This window comes from Megascapheus bottae, chromosome 26, assembly GCF_031878675.1.
Source record: "Megascapheus bottae isolate mThoBot1 chromosome 26, mThoBot2.hap1, whole genome shotgun sequence".
Classification (NCBI taxonomy): Eukaryota; Metazoa; Chordata; class Mammalia; order Rodentia; family Geomyidae; genus Megascapheus; species Megascapheus bottae.
In genome coordinates this window covers 11,412,859-11,426,540 of record NC_143534.1, presented here as the reverse complement: position 1 = coordinate 11,426,540, position 13,682 = coordinate 11,412,859, and the positions used below count along the sequence as shown (strand labels likewise).

General features: G+C 41.2%; 1 protein-coding gene across 1 annotated transcript; it reads right to left on the bottom strand.

Moving 5' to 3' along the window:
- Positions 1 to 403: 403 nt before the first annotated feature.
- Olah (oleoyl-ACP hydrolase) lies at positions 404 to 13,162 on the bottom strand. Its single transcript, XM_090319157.1, has 7 exons — positions 13,131 to 13,162; positions 11,018 to 11,148; positions 6,111 to 6,249; positions 5,463 to 5,562; positions 2,848 to 3,020; positions 1,412 to 1,494; positions 404 to 1,079 (listed from the first exon to the last, which is right to left on the bottom strand). The coding sequence occupies exons 1-7, from the start codon at positions 13,160 to 13,162 to the stop codon at positions 937 to 939; spliced, it is 801 nt and encodes a 266-aa protein (XP_090175283.1). The 3' UTR covers positions 404 to 936.
- Between the last annotated feature and the right edge of the window lie 520 nt (positions 13,163 to 13,682).

Genomic DNA, 13,682 nt, shown 5'->3' with positions numbered 1-13,682 from the left:
TCTGTTTATGTGGTACTGAGGAATTGAATCCAGGGCTTAATACATGCTAGGCAAGCACTCTACCATTAGGCCTCACTCCTGGCCCTTCAAACCTATTCTTAACTCAAGTTCATTATATGAAGTCTTACTCAAAGAGTCGCCCAACACTTCATTTTATATTATTTTTACTTTGTTAAAAAATGAGATAAATTCTGGAAACTGTCTTGTGGATGTTTTCCTTAATCTTAGTTACTAAGATCCTACATACATTACTTTAAGAGAGTGACAAAACCAGGAACTGATGTTCGAGGATTCTAAACAAAAGTTCACGTTTTAACATAGAATTCTAAGCAATGTAGGCTGTAATGAAGAGACATCACTCACATCAAGTGGTAGACTTTATTGTGAAGATCTGAGAGGAAGAAGGAAAATGGTGGAAGATGATTGCAATCATCAAACATGGGCTGGGAATTGACAGCGATCAAGGGTGAGACAGTCGATGCAGTATGTCTGACTACTCCTTATCCCAGAGGCCTGGCTGTATCTCATTTGTCCTTGGGGAGGCTGTAACCAATGGAGATGGAACTTCGCAGTACTGGGGCTAGAACTCAGGACCTTACTTCCTCCCCTCAGCTTTTGTGCTCACAGCTGGGGGTTTGCATATTTCAATAAATCCAATCCAGGGCTTCGTGCATGCTAGGCAAGCACTCTACCACTAAGCCACATTCCTAGCCCAGCAAGTGAGATTCTAATAAATGACTCCTTCAGAAGTAGGGTTTACCTGTTTCTCTGCCCACCACACCATGTATAAAGAAGTATATCAGGATGTAACAAATTCCCCCTTAGTAAGAAAAAAAGTATTAATTTGCAATCTCTGAATAAAACTAATGAGCTACAGTCTGAATAGCTAAGAAGAGCATTGTGTGACCACTGTTACAATACCGACAAGAAAACTGGCTAAGAGTTGACTAAGGATGATAGTTCTAGACACTTGGTTACACATTTGTGGATAAATTCTTCATTGGCAGGATCCACAAGATAGAAATGACCTCCAGGCAGCACATAAAGGTCAAAGTTCCCACTGGTCACATCTTTCCAGGCTAAAAATAAAGGTTTTATTTAATAACAAATGGCATTTATCAAGTACAACTCAAGACTTACTTGAGCACTACAGATGGTTCAGAGCTGATACTTAAAGCTTGTATTACTTCCATTGTCTCAGATTCTGTGTCCTACATTTGTAATTTCTCTAAGACTTATCCATATACAGAACTATTTCCCAGGACCCTTAGTTTCATATGAAACTAATAGCAATTCATTTACACTCCATAAAACTTGGACTCAATTTTCAGTTCATTTGTAGTGAATACTAGTGGGCATTTGCTACAAACCACCAAAACACAAATTTCAACAAAGTAAACTATAAACTCACCTTCCATATCCTTTATTACGTCATTGGATCCAGCAAAGCAGGTAAAATCACAGGACTGGGTCTTCATAAAGGGTCTTCTCCAACTGTAAATATAAAAAGTCACTTTTGTGATTTTTCACACCAAATTCCAGCATCTTTTCCTGTTAGCTTCAGTGAAATGAAACACACGATGTCCTTACACAGTTCCAGAAATGCAACATTTAAAAAAATTTTACCCATGATGACTCCCTATTAGAATCTGCCTTACCTTGTGATTAAGGCTATTTGCCAACATTATCTAAATTCTACAATGCCTGGACAACAGAAAGGTGGCACTGGGATTTTATCAAGTCAAGCTTGTTGTAAGTAGTATTTTTAGGTCTTGTGCCCCAAAAGGATCCCCTCTGTATCTCCTAGCTCTTTCTCCAGAGTCCTCAAACAAGACTGGGTTCCATCAGGGCACTGGTGGTTCACACCTGTAATCTCAGCTACTCAGGAGGCTGAGATCTAAGGATTGCAGTTCAAAGCCAGCCCAGGCAGGAAAAGTCCATGACAGAAAACCAGATGTGGAGCTGTGGCTCAAAGTGGTAGAGAACTAGCTTTGAGCACAAAAGCTCGGGGACAGTGCCCACGCCCTGAGTTTTAGTCCCACAACTGAATTTAAAAAGCAAGAGTGGGATCCACCTTTTCTCAGTTTTGTAGATTCTAGCAACATGGCACTGTGGTGGAGAGGTCAGCTAGAAGCCAGACATGAAGGAGATAATCAGAGAAACACAAGTGACCTGTGAGCAGTGGACAGGAAGTGGGATGGGGCAAGGTCAAAGTCAAGGATATGAGATCTGAATGAATGGGAAAGGAACAATAAGTGGTAACATACTATTTGTGTGATCCCTCTAAGACGATGAGAGTGCTTTGGTATCAGCTTATTTAATAAATAAAACTATGTGATAAATCATCCATCTATATCTAGCTATAGATTTTAAATATTTTCTTATTGTCGGGATAATGTATAGCGGGGTTACAGTTACATTCGTCGAGTACTAGGTGTATTATGTCTCACACGTTGATACCCCTTCTCGTGGTTTTGTCCCCATTTCTCCTCCACCCCCTCCCAATCATCTTGGTTTCCCCCCTTCCCTTCTCTATTTCAAATAAACAAACGTATATGCAATATGCCAGGTAACAAAGTCAGATACAGCAACAATATGAGATTACCAAAAGGAAAAAAAGAGAAGAGATATAACATAATACATTAAATGTATGTATATGTATGTATGTATGTATGTATGTATATGTATATATATCCTTTATTGATAGAGTCTGTGTCCAAAGTTGGCCTCAAAGGAAATGAAATCTAAGAATATGTTCCTAAATAGGCAGCGTCTGTGAACTCTCCATGCATGCTTTCCTCTAAATACCAGTGCGCACACAAAACTTCTCTCTGATACTTAACTTACTTGCTATTTTGAAGCATCCTTATGTCTGCCTGTATCATGGGCAGACTTTGGTCCAAAACGTCTTTGTTACCAAGGATCTGAGTGGGGGTGCCTCCAAGTTCCAGAAGGTGATGTTTAACTTCTTCTTCTGTCATTTGGTTTACTTTGGAAAATTGTGCTTGCCAGTGGTTTGACTGGAAACATCAACAAACAGATCTGATATTTCAGAAAACACCCTTGTTCCTCAACTTAAAGTAGAGAGACAGGGCGGTTGGGAGTGGGGGAAGCACTGATGGATTTTGCCTGTCATCCTAGCTACTCAGGAAGCTGAGATCTTAGGATCATGGTTCAAGCCAGCCCAGCCACGAAAGTTCATGCGACTGTAATGTGAAGTGAACCAGCAAAATGTTGGGCTGTTGGGCGTGGAGTTGTGGTTCAGTGGTAGGGTAGCAGCTTTGAGCAAAAAAATCTAAAGCACAGAGCATAGGCCCTGAGTTTAAGACCTAGTATCAGGCTGGCCATATGGCTTAGTGGTAGAATGCTTGCCTAGCATGCATGAAACCCTGAATTCAATTCCTCAGTTCCACATACCCAGAAAAAGCCAGAAGTGGTTCTATGGCTCAAGTGGTAGAGTACTAGCTTTGAGCAAAAGAAGCTCAGGGACAGTACCCAGGCCCTGAGTTCAAGCTCCAATACTGGCAAAACAAACAAACAAAAAGAACAGGTAGTATCAGAAAAAGAAAAAGGACAAGGAGGAGGAGGAAAAGAAGGAGGAGGGAGAAGAAGAAGAATATCAGAGATCACAGAGCTGGGTTTGAAAGACATAGTGATTTCATGAGCTGAGCACTGGTGCCTCCGCTCTAGAATCTATAGTCCTAGTTATGAGGATTGTGGTTGGAAGCCAGCTCAGACGGGAAAGTCCACGACACTCATCTCCACTTAACTACCAAAAGAGCCAAAAGTGGAACTGTGGCTCGGCAGTGGTATGCTAGCCTTGTGAAAGGAAAGACAAAAAGGCTCAGGGACAGCACCTAGGCCATGAGTTCAATGGTCAGGAGCAGCGTGTGCACGCGCACACACACATACGCACGCACGCACGCACGCACGCACGCACAGAGATTCCAAAAGTTTGTCATCACTAATTTTAAGAATTTTTTTTTCTGGCTCTGGTTGTGTAAGAGAGACTGAGACATATGTTCACAACAGTGGTTGTAGCTCAATAACTAGCCAAGATGATTTCTAGTTACACCAGTGTGTGTATGTTAGGGTTTTTTTCTTTTTTCTTTTTTTGTTGGTCATGGGGCTTCAACTCTGGGCCTGGGTGCTGTCCCTGAGCTCTGCAGCTCAAGTCTAGCTTACCACTTGAGCCACAGCACCACTTGTGGTTTTCTGGTCATTATTTGGAGATAAGAGTCTCATGGATTTTTTGTGCCTGGGGTGGCTTTGAACCTTGATCCTCAGGTCTCAGCCTCCTGAGTAGCTAGTTACACCAGTTTTTTGTTGTATTCTCTCTTGCTTGCCTGTCTCTTCCATTCCCCATTTCCCCATGTGAGGACTCAGGCAAGGTCACCACGCTCTTCTCATCCCATTGACCACAGCTGGGATGGAACATTCAGGAGAGCGGGGGATATATCTCTGGAAACTAACACTTGCACATTAGTAGATAAGTAGGCCACCATTCTGTCTGGAGTCACACCTCAGCGCATATAAATATATATATATATATGTATATATATATATATTCTTTTTTTTCAGTCCTGGGGCTTGAAGTCAGGGCCTGGGCACTGTTCCTGAGCTTCTTTTGCTCAAGGCTAGCCCTCTACCACTTGAATCACAGTGCCACTTCTGGCTTCTTCTGTGTATGTGGTACTAAGGAATCAAACCCAGGGCTTCATGCAGGCTAGCCACATTCCCAGCCCCACACTGCATACTCTTTATTTTGCCTGGCAAAATTAATAAACCTTTAATAAATTTCTGTTGTCACACTAATCTTAGGAGAGTGGATTCACTCCTAACTGATCCAACATGAGAGAAAATGCACAGTATTATCACCAACAGGAAGAAATAACTGAAATAAAAACAGGGAATGGTGAAAGTAAATTTTAGAGAAATGAAGAATGGCACTGGAAGAGAAGTGAGAAATCTTTCTCATTTTTTCTCTCTTTTAATTTTATTTCTTTTATTTGGTTTTTGTTTATCTGGTAGAGAGGAATCGAACCCAGGGCTTTATGCACATTATGCAAGAACTCTACTTTTAAGCCATATTCCCAGCCTGAGTGGGATTTTTTTTTCAATAGCAAATAGTATGTTTGCCATCATTCCCATCTACAACCTGGGGAAAGTAGTGTGTGTGTGTGTGTGTGTGTGTGTGTGTGTGTGTGTGTGTAGTTCATTTTCAACACAGTGTCTAGTGAGTATCACTGCTGCATTTCCACTTCCAAATTTTAATTGGACATATTGATGTCATGAGCTTCGCTGCCTAGACTAGCTCTGAATGGGGATCCTTAGATTTCAGCCTCCTGTGTGGCTAGAATTACAGGCATAAGCCACCAACGCCTGGCTTCTAATTTTTATTTCACCATTTTCCCTCACCCTCACGCCCTTCTCCAGAAAAAAAAGAAAATGAAATTACTTACATGGAAAGGAGTTGCACTTGACAAGAACATATGCACTGGTTCCATATTGTATTTTTCCTTTAAGCACAGTGCACACAAAAAGGCTATGTAGGATCCAAGACTAAAAGAGGGAAAGACAAGCATGACAGTATCTGTTTAATAAGAACAGACATGAACCAACAGTGCCTGCAGTGCCCGGAATTCAGATACCTTTTTTCCCCTAGTCCTTGGCTTAAACTCAGAACTGGGCACTGTCCATGGACACTTTTGCTCAAGGCTAGTGCTCTGCCATTATTTGAGCCATAGTGCTACTTCTGGCTTTTTCTTTGTATGTAGTACCAAGGAATTGAACCCAGGGCTTCATGCATGCTAGGCAAGCACTCCACAATTAGGCCAACCTCCCAGCCAACAATATAGATACCGTTTTTGGTTGGTTTGGGTTTTTTTTTTGCTGGTCCTGGTACTTGAACTCAGGGCCTGGGCACTGTCCCTGAGCTTCTTTGGTTCAAGGCTATCCCTCTACCACTTGAGCCACAGCACCACTTCTAGCTTTTTCTGTGTTTTTGGTACTGAGGAATCAAACCCAGGGTTTCCCGCATGCTAGACAAACACTCTACCACTATGCCAAACTCCTAGCCCCTCAGATATCTTAAAACAAACTGTAAATACCTGTGGCCAAAAAATGCAAATGATTTATCATGAATGACTGGCAGCAGAGCATCAATAATTTCATCTACTAGCTGCAATATGTCACTTGCAAATTGCTCATCAATTCGACTTTCTCTTCCAGCAAATCTTACAGCATGTACTGGGGATTCAGAAACACAGGCAGATAATTAATGAGATACTGAGGGTCTCTTAAAAGAACTTATATTAACATAGTATGAACAATTTCAAAGAAACAAATAGTAAGTCCAGGCAAGGCAAACATTATAGCTTTATTTCTCCCAGTGTAGCGTACCAAAATCATGGCCTTGCACTTTCCATGCAAGTGCTCTTCCATCAAGCTAAATCCCCAATCCCAAAGTGAACATTTTACATTGTGCGTGTGTGTGTGTGTGTGTGTGTGTGTGTGTGTGTGTGTGTGTGTGTGTACACGTGCACCAGTACTGGGACTTGAATTCAGGGTCTGGGTGCTGTTCCAGAACTTTTTTTGGGGGGGGTGGCTCATGGGGCTTGAACATAGCCTGGGCGCTGTCCCTGAGCTCTTCAGCTCAAAGCTACCACCCTTGTCCCAGAGCTTTTTAATGCTCAAGGCTAGCTAGTGCTCTACCAACTGAGCCATAGCTCCACTTTCAGCCTAGGCTGGCTTCAAACCCTGATCCTCTCAGATCTCAGCTTCCTGAGTGGCTAGAATTACAGGTTTCAGTAACCAGCACATTTTTGTTGATGAGAAATGGAAGATGGGCTGGGAATGTAGCTTAGTGGTAGAGTGCTTGCCTAGCACTCATGAAACCCTGGGTTCCTTACGGAAGTGGTGATATGGCTAGATTTGAAGAGTGCTAGCCTTGAGCACAGAGAGAGGCTCAGGGATAGAGCCCAGGCCCTGAGTTCAAGCTCTAGGAGTGGGGAAAAGAAAGAAGGAAAGAATGAAAGGAAAGCAATAGGGCTGGGGTGCTGGTGGCTCATTCCTGTAATCCTAGCTATCCAGGAGGCTAAACTCTCAAGGGTTCTACATACAAATGAAACAATTACTTTGGCAATCATTGTCTATTTCAGAAAAATAAGACATCAGGTTTCAAGAGTGACCAAGAGAGCGAAGGGGAAGGCTTTGGAATGTGTTAAATTTGAGAGACAGAACTGAGTCTATTTATATAAAACAAAAGTTTAGCTCTAAAATCTTTATGAAAAAATAGACTAAGAAAAATAAGAATATTCTCTTAATGTTAATGGGGGAAAAAAGCCAAGCACTCCATTGGGTTTTCCTAGGCTCTGGATGGGGTGGATACTGGGAGCCTAATTTTAATTTTCTTTGGCTGGTACTCGGGGTCTCATATTTGTTTGACTTCTTTGCTTAGTAAACCACTTGACTTCTGCCTCCAGCCTGGCTTTTTGCTAGCTGGTTATTTTGGAGATGGAGTCTTTGCCTGGGTTGGGTATATATGAACTACTGGTACACACCTGCCTTTAAATTCTTAAGTCAAAGTCTTGCAACTAGGCAGATTTGCAGTTTGGCAGTCCAAGGAAGATGAGGCATGGCTGGGAGTTTGGCTTAGGGGTAGAATGCTTGCCTAGCATGCATAGAGACCAGGGTACGATTCCTCGCAGCCACATACATGGAAAAATGCCAGAAGTGGTGCTGAGGCTCAAGTGGTAGAATTCTAGTCTTGAGAAAGTCCAAGGACAGTGCTCAGGTCCTGAGCTCAAACCCAGAACTGGCAAAAAATAAATAAATAAAAATAACTGAAGCCTGAGTTGGTACCATCCCCAGCTGTATCACGTAAGAAGCAATGACAAGAGGTCTTCTGATGAATATATGCACAGCTTGTCTTTCCAGAATCAAGAACCAACCTGATCCTAAATAACAGATTGCTAGAGTGAAATCTAACACAATTCAAAGGAATATAACAAAGCCATTCTTCCAACAATGTAAAGTTCACAATGTCTAGCATCTAATCAAAACTCACTAGACATGTCAAAAATCTGGAAAACATGGTCCTTCTTTTTTTGTTGTTGCTTTGGTTTTTTTTGCCAGTCCTGGGCTTGAGCTCAGAGCCTTAGCACTGTCCTTGGACTTTCTCAAGGCTAGAACTCTACCACTTGAGCCTCAGCACTACTTCTGGCTTTTTCTATATATGTGGTACCAAGGAATCGAACCCGGGTCTTCGTGCATGCTAGGCAAGCACTTTAACCACTAGGCCAAACTCCCAGCCCAACATGGTCCTTCTTATATTTGGAATGTTATGACTCTTCCATAAAGAGTGATGGCATTTTGTTATTTATAGGAAAGTAGATGGAACTGAGATCATTATGTTAAGTGAAATAAGCCAGATTCACAAAGAGGAATATCACATTTTCTCTCATACATGAAGTTTAGATGTAGTGAGAAAGACATGAAAGTAAAAGGGGGACTTTTAGGGATATGTAATGTGAAAGAGGAAGAGAGGAATCAGAAAACCAGTGGGGGAAGGGTAGATATGATTCAGGTATATTATATGCATGGATGGAAATGTCATAATAATAAAATCTATTATTTTGTACCACTAAGATTTTTTTGTCAGTCGTGGGGTTTGAATGTGTGCGCTGTCCCTGAGCTTCTCACTCAAGGCTAGTGCTCCTACCACTTGGAGCTACAGTGCCACTGCCAGTTTTCTGGGGGTTAACTGGACAGTAGAGTCTCATGGACTTTCCTGCCCAAGGCTGTCTCTGAACCGTGATCCTCAGATCTCAACCTCCTGAGTAGGCAGGATAACAGGCATGAGTCACAGGTGCTCAGCAAGAAACTTTTCCTTTAGTTTTGCAATACTTCATGATAGCAATTCATGCATTATGACCAAGAAGTCCAATGATGAAGATCCTAAAAAGATAGCAATAGATTCTAAGATAAACTCAAGGAGAAAGGAGCTTAATGACAGTCTTGCCAAGGGCTATCGACAAATTCAACGCAATACCCATCGATATCCCAATGTCATTCTTTAAAGAAATAGAAGAGGCAATCCAAGATTTCATATGGAATAATAAGAGACCCCGTATACCAAAAACACTTCTTAGCAGAACAGACAGCGCTGGAGGAATTTCAATTCCAAACTTTAGACTCTATTACAGAGCTGTAATTATCGAAACAACTTGGTACTGGCACAAGAACAGGCCTGAAGACCAATGGAATAGAACTGAGGACCCAGATATTAAACCACAGACCTATGGCCACCTAATCTTTGAAAAGGGAGCCAAAAAAATAGAATGGAAGAAAGCCTCTTCAACAAGTCGTGCTGACAGAACTAGTTAAGCACCTGCAGAAAACTAAAGTTGGATCCTTCTTTGTCACCCTGCACTAGAATCAACTCCAAATGGATCAAAGACCTCGAGGTAAAAGCTGACACACTTAAAACTTTACAAGAAGGAATAGGAGACACACTAGGCCTCCTTGGCACAGGTCAAAACTTTCTTAATAAGGACCAAGAATCACAACAAATCAGAGAAAGGCTGGATAAGTGGGACTGCATTAAACTGCAGAGCTTCTGTATGGCAAAGGACATAGCTAGTAAATTAATTAGGAAGCCTACAGAGTGGGAGAAGATCTTCACCAACCAAACAACGGGCAAAGGCCTCATATCTGAAATATATCAACAACTCAAAAAATTGAATCACTCCAAAACTAATCTCCAAAGTAACAATCATCCCATTAAAAATGGGCCAAAGACTTAAACAGAGTCTTCTCTGAAGAAGAAATAAAAATGGCCTATAGACACATGAAGAAATGCTCGACATCTCTGGTCATAAAAGAAATGCAAATCAAAACAACTCTAAGATTCCACCTCACTCCAGTTAGAATGGCTAGGATCAAGAAAACTAATAACAACAGATGCTGGAGGGGATGTGGCCAGGAGGGATCACTACTACACTGTTGGTGGGAGTGCAAACTCATTCAACCACTATGGAAAGCAGTATGGCAGTTCCTCAAAAGACTAAACATAGAGCTCCCCTATGACCCAGCAATTCCACTAAGGCATTTACCCAACTGTCCAGAAACAAGGACATACTAAATCCACTAGCACAACAATGTTCATTGCAACACTATTTACCATAGCAAAGATATGGAACCAAACCAGATGTCCCTCAGTTGATGAGTGGATCAACAAGATGTGGTATTTATACATAATGGAATTCTATGCTGCTGTCAGAAAGAATGACATTGCCCCATTTGTTAGGAAATGTAAAGACTTAGAAAAAATCATATTAAGTGAAGTAAGCCAGACTCAAAGGAACATAGGCTCAATGGTTTCCCTCATTTGTCATAATCAGTAGAAACCTTGGACTCTCATAGCAGAGATTTGCAAGAGAGCAAAACCTAGTTACATAAGGCCATATAGTATGACACTAAATGAAAGGACCTCTAGGATATAAAAACAAAAGCCATATAATGAGTGATTGTTGTCCTTAATGTACTATGTTATCTCTCATCCCTTTTGCTGTCCCTTGGTTATCTCACATTGTTACAGTATCTCATTTTGTTATCTGATATATTGGATATATTTGTATTTGGCTATTTGAAATTGGATAGGGAAGATGAGGGGTGTGGGGGGGGAGGGAAATGGGGACCAAGACATGACAAAGGGTATCAATGTATGTGAATTAATGCACCTTCTATCTGGTGAATATAATGGAACCCTTCTATTAATTACAATAAAAATATATGAAAAAAAACTTGAACAGTCTCTGTGACCATTGGGACATCTTCAAGTAATATAACAAATAGAATCATAAGAAGAAGTAGAAAGTTTTGAAGACAAAATGATGGAGAAAATTTTCCGAATTTATTAAGAATGAAATTCAACAAATTCAAATTCCTTTACGTGCCTGTCATCCTAATTTATAACTTGCTTAAATGATGATTTACAAAAAAGAAAGTAATATACCTTCTAACATATCAGACATCTTTTTGCCCCATTTAGCCAAGTAATTGGAGCCACCTCCAGCCCAGGGAAAGCAAATCAGCTTAAAAATTGCATTAGGTCTTTGAATTAAGCAGTTCAAAACTTTTTCATTCCTAGAAAGAAAATGCAAGTATGATTAAGATTCATATATACATATTAATTCAGTACTCAATGTCAAGTTAGACAATTTTGTTTTTTGCTTTTGCTGGTCCTTGTGCTTGATCTCTGGGCCTGGGCACTCTCTCTCTGAGTTCCTTTTTTCCTTCAGGCTAGTCTTGAGCACAATTCTACCTTCAGCTTTTTGTGTGTGTGTGATTAATTAGAGTCAAGAGTCTCACAGACTTTCCTGTTCCTTCTGGCTTCAATCCTCAGATTTCAGCCTCTTGGGTAGCAAGGATTACAGGCATAAGTCACTGGCACTTGGTTTAGGTGTTCTTTAATGAAAATCCTTTTTATAAAAAAAAAAAAAGTGTGCCTGTACTGGGGCTTGAACTTAGGGCATCAAGCTGTCCCTTGGCTTTTATGTTCAAGTCTGGCACTCTACCATTTGAAATATATCTCCACTTTTGGCCTTTTGTGGTTAGTTGGAGATAAGCAACGAATGGACTTTTCTGCGTAGGCTCACTTCGAATCCTGAGATCTTAACGACCTGAGCAGCTAGGATTACAGGCATAAGCCACTGGCACTCAGCTTCCCCTTTTGTTTCTTACTGAAGTAATAAGAACTAGAACTTTAGAGATGACCAGAGAAACAATTTAATCCACTAGAATATAGTGATTCAAGGCTATAGAAAGAAGGAGATCTAAGTTCAAATCTTCAATGCATCCCTTAATATGAAACTTTAGGCTATATCAAATGACCATAAGGGGCCTAGAGCGTAGCCTAGTGGCAGAGTGTTTGCCTAGCATGCACAAAGACTAGGGTTCAATTCCTCAGTACCACAAACTCAGAAAAAGCCAAAAGTGGTGCTGTGGCTCAAGTGGCAGAGCACTAGCCTTGAGCAATAGTGTCCAAGGACAGTGCCCAGGCCCTGAGTTCAGCCCCAGCACTGGCAAAAATAAAAATAAAAGTGAATAAAATCAAATGTCTCCTTTACAAGTTAGTTGTGACGATAAAAGGACAAAAATGAGCCAAGCACCAGTGGCTCACACCTATAATCCTAGCTACTCAGAAAGCTGGGATCTGAGTATCTTGGTCTGAAGCTAGCCTGGGCAGAAAAGTCCCCATGAGACTCAAAACAAACAAAAAGTATAAAAAATGTTCACTATGGTTTAGGCAACACAAGAAAACAAATGCTACTGCTGCAAAATGCTAGCACTAATGCAAAACTGAGACTCAGAGATATTCAGTCACCCAACTGGCAGAACACAAACACTGAGTAGGGTTTTTTTTTTTTTTGCTGGTCCTGGGCCTTGAACTCAGGGCCTGGGTGTTGTCCTGAGCTTCTCTGTAGCTCCGCTTGAGCTACAGTGCCACTTTTGGCTTTTTTTTTTTTTTTGCCAGTCCTGGGCTTAAGCTCAGGGCCTGAGCACTGTCCTTGGATTTTTCTCAAGGCTAGAACTCTACCACTTGACCCTCAGCACCACTTCCGGCTTTTTCTAAGTATGTGGTACCAAGGAATTGAACCCGGGTCTTCGTGCATGCTAGGCAAGCACTCTACCACTAGGCCAAACTCCCGGCCCCACTTTTGGCTTTTGAGAGTAGTTTATTGGAGATAAGTGTCTCATGGGGATTTTTCAACTTGGGCTGGCAGATCTCAGCCTCCTGAGTAGCGAGGATCACAGGCATGAGCCATCCATTCCCAGCAAATACTGGCTATTTTTGACAGGCTTGAACTCAGGGCCTGCGCACTGTCCTTGGGCTCTCTCAGGGCTAGCGCCCTACCACTTGAGCCACAGTACCACTTCCAGCTTTTTTTGTATGTGTGTATGTGGTATGGAGGAATTGAACCCAGGGCTTCATGCATGCAAGGCAAACACTCTACCATTAGGCCATGCTCCAAGCCCAACTGGTTGTTTTTATTTATATTTTTATGATCTACTTTCCTGGACTTCCTAGTACAGGGAAGGGATTGAAGACAGGAGATGTGTCTTACCTGACTCTCCCAGCTTGGTCGTTTTTCTCCATACTGTAAGAAATGTTGCCAAATTTTTGGTCTTAGAAACCTATTGATTCAATATTATATTAAATTCTTATTTGGATAATATGCTCCAATCAAATTTGTGCACACAGAGGAATGACTGGATTTCTTTTAGACTGGGCCAACTGGGTCAACTGGAGGACAAAAAAACAGGAAAAGACATAGGAAGGAGACAAGAAAGAGAATGGAAACAATATACTGGTATAATACTCAGCAAGGAGAGGCTGCCTCTTATTCCTTCATATGAGATTTGTGCTCAGTGAATCTACTCACAGGACTTTTAGGTAACATGCAGAAATAGAATTTAGGTAATGCACAACTTTTTATAAACATTTGCAGCTCGACAAATAGAAATGTCTGTTAGAAAACTGGGGCTGGGGAATGTTATTTTGAAAATATAAGCTTTATTTTTCTTAGTTCTATAAAGTTCTGCTCTTTCAACTCTTAATAAGGAATCACTACTAATTTTGCAACCTCCAAATATTCAGGAAATTTTGCATGAGGGAT